Here is a 10,553-nt window from a genome sequence, read left to right as displayed (position 1 = left end):
ATCACTGGCTGAGGCAAGAGATATCATCTGGGATCATCAGGATTGAGTATCTGCAATCAGAGAGGATGCTGGCTGATGGGTTCACAAAGGTATTATCTGGGAACAAGTGGAATAGATTCTTAGAATAATTAGGGCTATAAAGAGTGAAGAGCTCAAATACTCTGAAGGAGATAGACTTAGATGAAGTGCAAGGCAAGTTGGAAGACATGCTACTCTGAAGAGGAGATGCTGTTGTGTCCAGCTTGCAATGAGTTCCAAGCTGAGGGGGTATGTCAGATGGTAAGCCAGTTTATGGATATCCCATCTGGGACTGGAGATGAGGACTGGGAGAAACTGTCTGTACCGGTACTATCTGAGGACATATGGCTAGTGATTCTGCAGTGGCTAGTGTCCTGCACAGTCTTGGTGCCCAGAGAAGGAACATCAAAACCGGTGTCAGGCCTCAGCCTCATCCACACAAGGACATACCTGAATACAATCAGTCAACTCATCTTCAATCTTTCTGTCACCATGACATCTTCAGATACCATCAAATCTGACAATATTATATATATATCTCTATAAATTTAAGAGTTATATATTATTAAGAAGGTATAAATTTAGGAGAATTAGATTTAATTCTACCTAACTTACTAAGAAAGACTTATTATTAGAGGGTTATCAGATGGTAAGCTAGTTTATGGATATCCTATTATCAGATGGTAAGCTAGTTTATGGATATCCTATCTGGGACTGGAGATGAGGACTGGGAGAAACTGTCTGTACCGGTACTATCTGAGGATATGTGGCTAGTGATTCTGTAGTGGCTAGTGCCCTGCACAGTCTTGGTGCCCAGAGAAAGAACATCAAAACTGGTGTCAGGCCCCAGCCTCACCCACACAAGGACACACCTGAATACAATCAGTCAACCCATCTTCAATCTTTCTGTCACCGTGATATCTTCAGATACCATCAAATCTGATATCTACATACAGGCTATACTAGTAATAACTAATTATAGAAAGTTAGCGTTTTAGATTCTAACTTAGCATATTAGCAGCTTCTCTTACTTGTAAGAGAGTAAGAATTTAGAAGCTCTAAAATGTTCTTAAACTACTATAGAAAGCTTAGAGACAAGCTCTTTAAAGAAAGGAGGCTCTATAACAGGTAGCCTCTAGGTAGCCTCTAGGTAGCCCTATATAGAATAACTTAGAGTTAGGTAGGATAGCTTAGGCTAGCCTAAGTTAGCCTAGGCCTACTAGGGCCACACAAGCCTAAGCTAGAATGTAGAGATTTCCTTATATACAGCTTAGCCCTCGTGCTTTGTACAGCAGAGGATTGCATTTATCTTACCTTGCGTAAGGACGCCTTTAGTACTTAGTTATTCGTACATATCTCCTATAGGTACTCTAGTCTACACCTATTTTTTACATTAAGCCTTATTGTTAGCCGTAACTGTCTAGTTAAGGCGAATTCTTTAACGTCTCGATGTAGACTATTAAAGGAACTCGGCTTCTGCAATCCTTAGACAGTCTCGACCTTATATTCGATCTCTCGCTCTTGCTCTACTTCTACCTCCTCTAATACAGAAGAATAGATAACAACCCCTCTATCCTAGAGCCTGTAGGAAGGAGGGCTACTCTAAGCAGGATTGTAAGCTAGCGTCTAGCAATCGCGGTTGCTGTAGCTGCAGAGAGCAAGGCTATACCAGGGCGAACTGCACTAGTCAACCTTAGGGAGGCGGCGGAGGTAGTCCTTTCTACGCCTACGGCGAGACTAGCTATCGCAAAGCCGACTGTCCTTAAGGTGTATTCGGGTTCCCAGCTTAAACCCCATGCATCTGCCCATCCTGCGATCTACATGCACATCAATCGCCAGGCAGTCGAAGATTTTTGGATGCCGCATATTCCACCGAGCACGTCTACTACCCTTGGAAAGAAAACATTCCTCTCAACTCCAGCTTCGCCGTTCGACCATGTGGCACCCTTCGGCGTCGTACGTCGCTACATGGTACTATGATCCTTTCACTAGACCATGTTACAGCCACACCTGTCGCGCCCTAGATTGTTCCCGCTTCTCATCGCGCCCACACTAAGAGACGCACCAAGTGTTGCCTTCGTGCTTGATGTGGCTATCGCAAAGCTGACTGTCCTCAAGGTGTACGCCTGCGGCGAGACTGGCCATCACAAAGCCAACTGGCCCCAAGGTGCCGGTGGCGCTCGCGGAGGAAGAAGAGGAGGAGGAGGAAGAGGAGGTGGTAGTGGGGGTGGTAGTAGTTACTGCTACAACTGCAGCGAGACTGGCCATCGCAGAGCCGACTGCCCTAAGCCAAAGGATTAGAGCAAGCACACTTGATGTGTACCCGCTCGAACTCACCTTTTCCAAAAACTCCATCAACACCCTACTTGGCTGGCTCAAGGGATTCTACATGAATAAGATTATCGATTGCAATTCCTGCAAAGCAGACTGGAGCCTGGAGGTCAAGTCTGCGGTCTCCTAAGGGGCTACTTTGACGGTCTCTGTATTGATTGTATAGACAAGAGCAAAATCAAGAATAGCAGCAAGGATGAGGAATACTAGAAGAAACTAGGGGCCGTACACGGGAGGTTCGACAAGGACTGCCGCATGGCGGAGAAGCTCAAGGTGACTGGAACGATGGAAACGACGGCAACGATGGACAAGATTAGAGAGTAGTATCTGATAGTACTCCTAGTAGTAGCTGGGAGACGACTGCAACGACGGCACCGACGGCAACGATGGACAAGTTCAAGACAGCTGGAGCGAAAACGGCGGAGAAGCTCAAGGTAGCTGGAGGGAAAAGGCGGCTGGAACGAAAGACAGGTGCGGCAACACGGCAGACCATTGTGGAACGGGATGTAATAGGAATTTCGGTACTTGCACATAGGAAGAAGGAGACGCGGTTATTATGAGGCCCCGGGGGTTCTCGTGGATGCAGGCCATGTGCGCCAATGTCTGATAGTAATCTTAATAGTTAAAATACGCGGACAGAACACGTGTCTCTCCGCCTCAGGAAGATGAAGTCAATCAATCACGAGAGGGATTCATTAGTTGATAGCATGACTTCTTTGAAGTCACATACTCTTCTACATAAAGGTGATGACGCTCATGTAAAACCTCCAGGTCGAGCTGGGTATCCCCTTCTGCGCTCCGACGTCGTCCCCAAGATAGGACCAGTCAGCAAGACCGCCGCACAAGGGCAGAGTACCCGTCAGTGAGCCCTGCACAATCAAAGCCAGCAAAACTCAAAGAGGCAACGCCAGATATTGGCTGCCGGACAATGTCCCAGCTGCGTTATTATACTGGTCGTCCGAGACCGGGAAATGGCCGATTGAGACCGCTCCCGCTGATGGGCACACTGTGCCCAGGGACGGGACTACCAATCTCTCCGAGAGCTGCCTTGGGCGCGCTTTCCTCGGTGAACTTGATGTGCGAAAGCTGGGGTACAGGCCCAGGTACCTCTCGATACACCAGAGTGCCGCCGCCATTTGATGGATCTCCGAAGACATCGCATGCCGCTTTGATCTCCTCAGACGAAGCCGGCGGCTCTCCCATTTGGTTAAGAAGCACCGAGTCGAGTTGGTGTGTCACCTCGTTGATGTCCAGGAAGCCGTCCGTGGTGGATTGTCGGCCGGCGAAAGTTCTACAAATCGAACAGAGCATTCGACGGATCCAGACAAGGCGCTGCTCCCCCAGTCGCGGGGGACCCAGCAACGGATGCGGAGCATTGAACACGGATGTGGTGGGGGATCCGCCCCAGAGATGGCCAGCAGCCGCGGGAAACGATGGAGCTCCCCATGCGCCGCCGGGAGAGCCACTAAAAGAATTGAACCCATCGTTTCTAGGCAGTGGAGGATGATCCCCATAATTAAATGTCAAAGGCCGCAAGGTATTCAGCCCGTGTTGCAGACTGGTTCGACGTGGCTCCACAGGCGGTTCAATGTCGGCATCGTCTAGCAGCGCTCTGCTGCCCAGATGACCGGCGAGCTCGTCCACATCCGAGTGGTGATCATCTGCATGGGGTTTTACACTTGAAGGACGCTGAATGGGAGTCGGCCGGGATATTGGCTGAGCCGGAGTGGGGGCGGCCGGTGTCTCTGTGCTGGCCTTGCCGAACGTCCCGGATGCTTGTCGAGAGTGAGAAGGTACACTCAATGGGTATCCAGGTATTGGTCCCGAAGCTGAAAACGTGGATATATCTCCAAGTCCTGGTGGTGAGTTCACCGGGAATCCGCGTCCACCCGGCAGAGGGCTCATGGTGTGAGCACTAGGCTGAGGATACAAAGGATAACCCTGAGAGCCAGGCGCACGAGGAAAGAACGGCAGATTGCTGTGGCTGATACTGGAGCGTGGGCCGGCCAACCCGGGAGGCGCCATGGCACTTTGCCCAAACGGAGAACTACTGAACCCAGGCGGCATGTTCATGGCATGAGGCACCGGCATGCCGGGAGGAGGAGCTATTGGGAGCATAGGAGACATAGCTGAGCCGTGAGATGTTGGCGTGGGTTGCTGAGAGGTGGCCGGCTTGGTTCCGATTGATTTGGGAGCGACTGAGTGGAGCAGCTGAGATGTCGGCGATATGGATTGGCTCGTGCCAGGAGCTATATGTGGCGTCTTGGGGGATGAACCATGGGAGCCTTGTTGAGAGGTTTGGCGTGGACGGTTTGGAGTAGGAGCCGGAGCCGGAGCCTTTGGGATGGCTGGCGTAATGTGCGGCGACGCAACTCCGGCGGGTGCGTTCTGCTTTACCAAGGTCGGTGGTAGCGGAACAGCAATAGGCTGCGAAGCCTTTTTCGCCGCAGCAGCAGCAGCCTGTTCTTCCTTACGCTGACGTTCTCTCTCGGCTTTTGCCTTAAGTTCACGCTCACGACGTTCTCTTTCCTCCTGCGCCTTCTTCTCTCGAGCCTCCTTCTCTCTCGCCTCACGCTCTTCACGCTCCTTCCGCCTTGCCTCCTCCTTGGCCTTCTTTTCCTGCTGCTTGAGTTCGCGCTGTTTTCGTTCGGCCTCCAGTTGACGCTCTCGCTCCTCCTGCTGTCGCCTCAGTTTCTCGGCTTCCTTGCGTTGCCTCTCCTCCTCTTGAGCCTTGCGCTCGGCCTCCTTCTTCCTCCTCTGCTCCTCCTTCTTTTTGCGCAACTCTTCCTGACGCCTCTCCTCCTCGGCCTTTGCTGCTGCTTCCTTGGCCGCTTGCGCGGCCTGCTTTTGAGCATTTGTCTCCTCTCTCAGCTTCTTTGCCTGCTCTTTACGTTCTCGACGTTTCTGCGCAGCGAGGGCCTTCTTTGCCTCCCGCTCTTTCTTCCTCAACTCCTCCTGGGCTTCCTCTTCCAGCAACTTTTGTTGGCGCTCCGCAGCGACCTTTTCTCGATATGCTTGAAGGACTCGCTGCTCAAACATACGCGCCGCAAAAATCTGAAACATACGCCGGCCTTCCTCCATACGCTGCTCCTCCGTCATCGTGTCCTACACTGTTAGTCCTGTGCATCACACAATTGTTGATGTGGTCCCACTCACATCCTCATCCTCCTCGTCATCCTCGTAATCATCATCTTCATAGTCTGCTTCCTCGTCCTCCTCATCGTCGTAGTAGTCGGCTTCGGGGGGCGAGCCTTGGTCATGATGGCGCCTGTGCATGTCCGGTGGATGGTGGGATTGGTACGTGGCCTCCTCCTCTCGCTGCATCCTCCGTTCAGCAAGCTGTTCCATCATCTCTATGAACTTTTTGCCGTCATTTTTCAACAGATCATCGGCAACCGTAAGGATGCCACCTAGACAGATCAGCGCTGGACGCAGAGTTCGCACGGGGGTCAGGTACCTTTCACTTGTAAGCTGCTGCCAAACTGTAGGAAATCTGCGTCGGGGTGTGGAGGTAAGCTTGTCGGTTCCACGGAGCTATCGTCTTCATAAGATATCTCACTTGAGTATTCATCATCCTCCCCCTCGTCCTCATCCCCTTGCGAGATATCATCTCCTTCGTCGTACTGCCCAGGGGGAGGATGCGTGCGCATGAGGCGGCGTTCGTGCGGCTGCGGCGGGTGGCTAGGCGGTAACACCGAGGAGAGCATGGGGCCAATGTCCTGCCTCTGGTTCGCGTATTGTTCCAGCTCGTCATAATAAGCATCGTATAGCACCTCCAGTTCCTCCTCAATGGCATGCCGCTTTCTTCCGCACACGGTGCAGCTGCAAGAGTGCTTCTGTTGCTCCTTCATCTTCTTCAGAACGGCCTCCTTCTCGATTTTGACCAATGATTTGCGCTCGTTCTCATTCAACCCCAACCAGAATTCCCTAATATTGTTCCGCTCCTCGTTGGTCGTGGTATTCCATAGGTTTTTCGATGTTCCGGTGGAGCTGGTTGTATGCGGCTGGGATGGGATGTAGTGAGCCTGTTGGGCACTTGCGCTTCCTCTCCTCTTTTTCTTCCTCGGCTTCTTGCGTCCAGAACCTGCGGCTCCGCCCCTTGGGTACCCCTCGGACGGATGACCGTTCGTGCCATAAGCCTGACGGTTGTCGTGCCCATCTTCGTCCTCGGAATAGAAGTCTCCCTCGTCATCGTCCGGGACATAACTGGAATCCTCCGGTTCTGGAGCGGGGGCGGATTGACGGCCATGGGAGGATGTGATGTTGCCATTCTGAACCGGAGCCGTAGTCTGCCTGCGGGCTTCAGCCGCTTGCTTCAGCGCCAACTTCTCTCGCCGCTTCTGCTTTTTGCGATTGACTCCCATGGGCAGAGCGGCCTGTGATGTCCCATTGAGCGATCCCGCTGGAGGTACGGCGGACGAGGGTTTCGTACCCTGGGCCATGGAATCGGGCCGCGGAGGTGAAGAAGGAGGGTTGCTAAGACAAAGATTAGAGAGAGTCCCACTTCCAAGGGGGAGGTGGTTCGGCGAGAAGGGGCGCTGGACGGGCAACAAGGTGCACGTTGCGAAAGCCACCAGACTGAAGGTAGGAGGCCCTCGCAGGCTACAACGTACTGTGCAGTAGTAGAACGGTTGGCCGTCTGTGGGCCAGGGAGCGCGGGTAACGGGCGTGTGTGAAGGCGGGCAATGAGTGCTTGCCGGTCGACAGCGCCGCTGAGATTCTAGTGGATTGTAGGCGTGTCGCAAGGCGAGAGTCGCGTGGTAGGAGGCGTTCCCAGCCCGGGTAGATAGGTGGGTTGTATAAGTGGGTTGGAGTGTAATGCTGGAAGAAGGTGAGGACGTTGCTGAAGTCGCTAGTTGGCTTGGCATTGGTGGGAGGGCTCTCTCATGGATGGATCTGATCAAATGGACGGCTTCCCCGGCCAACAGCGAACCGACCCGCCGCCTGTGCGTTGCTGCTGCGCCTTGCGCCCTTTCACCTCTCACACCTCACTCTCCCACTCTCCACTCTCTCTCTCTCTCTCTCCCCCTCCCTCCTTCCTCACCACCACACCAGCAATTACTCGATCTCCTCTCCCTCTCCGCCGCCGTCAACCACCAGGAGCGCCGTTACCCGCCCGCTCTGCTCCTCTCGCTACATACATACATATATATAACGCACAACGTAGCGCAACCACGCCCGTCACCTCCGCACCGCCCCTCGACAGCTCTCTTCTCCAGCTCTCCTCTCCTCTCCACCCCCCTCTCGCCCCGGGCTCCATTGCATCGGTTTGCCTTCTGGTGCTCTCGAGCTTCTTCGCCAAGGGCAGCCTTTGGCCGTCGACCGGTTGCCGCGAGGGCTGCTCAATTCCGAACCCTCCGCTGGTCGCTCGTGGCACTGTAACCAGCACTTTTTGCTCCAGCATCCAGCGCTGCCACCCAATTGCTCCGCTGGCAGAGAGATACGCTTCCAAGATGGCCCAGAATGGCGAGCCAGTCATGCGAAGGTACGCATCACCATGACTTCCATGCTGTTTCTGCCCTTCTCCTCCGCATTTCCCCGTACAGGCATCATTTTGCTGCGCTCTCCCTTTTCTCCACGCCAGAACACAAAGCTCGTTTCAGAATCTGGAAGAGCATCATCATCCCTCGGGCCCTGCGCGATGCGTGCATTGGCATTCCCGAAAAGGAGCCGTTTTGCTCTAAAAATAGGGTCCCTTACAACATCCCCTTGTCCATCTTCGATCCACTCCAATGTCTTTCCGTGTTCTGCATCCAGCGCTATTGTTTCGACACGACTGTGACTTTTGGTTGCTTGCGCTTTTTTTTCTTTTTTTTTTCTTAGAGACACTGACCAGGCCGGAAACAGAAAGCTTGTCATCATAGGCGATGGTGCTTGCGGCAAAACGTCGTTGTTGAGCGTCTTCACACTGGGATACTTTCCTACGGTACGCACCTCTTTGCCAGCGGAAGCTCGTGCCAGGTTGCATTCTGACCCCCCATATTTAGCGCTATGTCCCCACGGTTTTTGAAAACTATGTCACGGACTGCAGGGTGGACGGCAAATCCGTGCAACTGGCATTGTGGGATACTGCAGGGCAGGAGGATTATGAACGCCTAAGGCCACTCGCATATTCCAAAGCCCATGTGATACTGATTGGCTTTTCCGTCGACTCGCCCGACTCCCTGGAAAACGTCAAGCACAAGTGGGCGGAAGAGGCGCGTGAGCGATGTCCCGGAGTGCCCATTATTCTCGTCGGCTTGAAGAAAGATCTCCGCGATGACCCTCTTGCTCAAGAAGAGATGCGGAAGAAGAGTCTCAAGTTCACCACGCCGAAGGCCGGCAACGATATGAAGGAGATGATTGGCGCACGAAAATATCTCGAATGCTCGTCCCTGACAGGCGAGGGGGTCGACGATGTTTTCGAGGCTGCCACTCGCGCAGCTCTGCTCTCCGTGGACAAGAAGGAGAACGGCGGTTGCTGCGTGATTCTGTAAGCGGAGATGATGTGTCAGTCTATTCTTCCATTGCATTGGGCGGTGTTGTCTGGGCATATTCTTTTCCATTCTTGCTTTCGCCGAACGGTTGCTGAGCCAAGCTGGGCGTTGGTTGCTGAGCGCTCCATTTGCTCTCCGCATGTTGAGAGTCCTGATTCCGATTCCTGGGCGACTTTTCTTTCCACATCCGGCAAGCGGCTGGAGTCACTGCGGATGCATAGGCTGCCGTCGTTTCCGATTGGTATTGGACATATGATTGACTTGGTGGATCCGGAATGAATATGGCTTACCTCTGCTACATAATGAAGACGGACGTAATAACTGGCTTTGAATAGCTGCCTGTTCTAACCCGCGCATGTGCGGTAGCTTCTTCAGATGCCACTGTGCTGTTTCTGATAGGATTACATGGCCCTACCGTACCTGCTGGTATCTATCTTACACACAACGTGGCCACCTAGTCCTTTGTACAAGATGCCCTCGCTTTTCATCGCCTATCTTGTCCAGCCATGATTCCATCCCTCCCTCGAGGGGAAATCCACCTGCGCTCTAGCATACTCGACAGGCACGCTCCCCCAGATACCAACCTTCCTCATGGCGCCTCGATACAATCTGCCCACCTCCTTGCCTCTGGGACCCAGCGTTCCCGGATCAGCACCCTGGCCACCAGCCTCGGCCGGGGGCACGGTCATGCCATTGTCGTCCATGAGGCGCAGATGTTCGCACGCCGCGCGCATCGACTCATACTGGCGCTCCAGTTCGAGCTCCTCGGCTCGGCGCCGCTTGCGCAAGAAAAGCATCCATGCGCGGTGGATGGTCCAGTGGCGGAGGTAGCGGGTGCGAGAGAAGTGGAGGGGACGGGGAGTTAGGGGGTGTTGCAGGTGGTAGCGGATGGCGGCTGGAGGCATGTCAATGATGCATCCCAGAAACCGGACAAGCTCTTGACATACTGACGCGTGGATCTGCTGCATTTGCCTTGCCTTTACTCCTCTTTCCTAACCGAGCTGTTGTGGAGAAGGGGGATGTGCATGGAGCTACCACGGGCTTGCGAGGGGAATGTATCCGGGGGGAGAGGAGGTTGCGTGAGCAACAACTGGACGGATTGAGAGGCCGAAAGACCGGCCGCCATAGGGGGGGTCTCATTGCGCGTGGGCTTGGAAGATTGCAGAAGATGGCGAGCCAACTCGTCGTTGCTGAAGGCTGTCGGCTGAAATCGGTCTTTAGATGTAGATGTAGTGTATGTTCTGCAACCGGAATTTCACAATGCGCCAAGGCCAGGTGCTGTTCCAAGCAGGGCTGTCACATGATCTTCGTCCAATACATCCTTGACATGCAGTACACAGTAATAAGGGAAATGGACCAAGGTGACGGTTACATTAGATTTCCATCCTTGTGCATAGACATATATATGGGGTGGGTGAGGAAGTGGACTATTTGTCCAACATCCCGTTCCGCCCATTGCCCTAAGGACTTTGGGAGCTGAAAGAGCGGTGAAACTCCATTCAATAGATAATTTGAAATGGGGAGATGAGGGAGCAAGCCACGAATCTCCAGCTCGCAGAGAGACATAGATGCATGCCAGCACTGGTCCTGGGGGGGCAAGGCCGAAGGAGGTACGTACTTGGAGAGCAGCCAGACACCACCTTTGCACAGCTGGTGGACAACTAATAAAAAGATGCTTCTCGAGCTTGACTTGGTGGTATGTATCTACCGCTCCACAGTAGTAAGGCG

General features: G+C 53.4%; 6 protein-coding genes across 6 annotated transcripts; 3 read left to right on the top strand and 3 right to left on the bottom strand.

Annotated features, from left to right (window-relative positions):
- EI97DRAFT_137517 (uncharacterized protein) lies at nucleotides 1-963 on the top strand (the record flags this gene model as incomplete). The annotated part of the gene is made up of 2 exons (XM_033793174.1): nucleotides 1-439; nucleotides 862-963. Coding segments are annotated over exons 1-2 (361 nt in total), but the record flags the coding sequence as incomplete, so codon positions are not given.
- Nucleotides 964-1,660: 697 nt separating this feature from the next.
- EI97DRAFT_137499 (uncharacterized protein) lies at nucleotides 1,661-2,517 on the top strand. Its single transcript, XM_033793173.1, has 2 exons — nucleotides 1,661-1,989; nucleotides 2,137-2,517. Exons 1-2 carry the CDS (start codon nucleotides 1,814-1,816, stop codon nucleotides 2,477-2,479), a joined length of 519 nt encoding a protein of 172 aa, XP_033651702.1. The 5' UTR covers nucleotides 1,661-1,813; the 3' UTR covers nucleotides 2,480-2,517.
- On the bottom strand, nucleotides 2,438-3,019 carry EI97DRAFT_137461 (uncharacterized protein). The gene has a single exon (XM_033793172.1). The coding sequence runs from the start codon at nucleotides 2,880-2,882 to the stop codon at nucleotides 2,556-2,558; it is 327 nt and encodes a 108-aa protein (XP_033651701.1). The 5' UTR covers nucleotides 2,883-3,019; the 3' UTR covers nucleotides 2,438-2,555.
- A 10-nt stretch (nucleotides 3,020-3,029) lies between these two features.
- EI97DRAFT_435523 (uncharacterized protein) lies at nucleotides 3,030-7,163 on the bottom strand. The gene is made up of 4 exons (XM_033798881.1): nucleotides 6,963-7,163; nucleotides 5,807-6,825; nucleotides 5,506-5,759; nucleotides 3,030-5,454 (listed from the first exon to the last, which is right to left on the bottom strand). The coding sequence occupies exons 2-4, from the start codon at nucleotides 6,789-6,791 to the stop codon at nucleotides 3,295-3,297; spliced, it is 3,399 nt and encodes a 1,132-aa protein (XP_033651700.1). The 5' UTR covers nucleotides 6,792-6,825; nucleotides 6,963-7,163; the 3' UTR covers nucleotides 3,030-3,294.
- A 639-nt stretch (nucleotides 7,164-7,802) lies between these two features.
- EI97DRAFT_382024 (uncharacterized protein) lies at nucleotides 7,803-8,825 on the top strand (the record flags this gene model as incomplete). The annotated part of the gene is made up of 3 exons (XM_033795832.1): nucleotides 7,803-7,834; nucleotides 8,197-8,275; nucleotides 8,337-8,825. 3 exons carry the CDS (start codon nucleotides 7,803-7,805, stop codon nucleotides 8,823-8,825), a joined length of 600 nt encoding a protein of 199 aa, XP_033651699.1.
- Nucleotides 8,826-9,108: 283 nt separating this feature from the next.
- On the bottom strand, nucleotides 9,109-10,060 carry EI97DRAFT_435521 (uncharacterized protein). Its single transcript, XM_033798880.1, has 2 exons — nucleotides 9,773-10,060; nucleotides 9,109-9,720 (listed from the first exon to the last, which is right to left on the bottom strand). The coding sequence occupies exons 1-2, from the start codon at nucleotides 9,963-9,965 to the stop codon at nucleotides 9,317-9,319; spliced, it is 597 nt and encodes a 198-aa protein (XP_033651698.1). The 5' UTR covers nucleotides 9,966-10,060; the 3' UTR covers nucleotides 9,109-9,316.
- Nucleotides 10,061-10,553: the final 493 nt, after the last annotated feature.

The sequence above is a fragment of the Westerdykella ornata genome (genome assembly GCF_010094085.1).
Source record: "Westerdykella ornata strain CBS 379.55 unplaced genomic scaffold EI97scaffold_22, whole genome shotgun sequence".
In the NCBI taxonomy this organism is placed as follows: Eukaryota; Fungi; Ascomycota; class Dothideomycetes; order Pleosporales; family Sporormiaceae; genus Westerdykella; species Westerdykella ornata.
The sequence above is the reverse complement of the archived record's forward strand: the minus strand, read 5'-3'. Positions and strand labels throughout refer to the sequence as shown.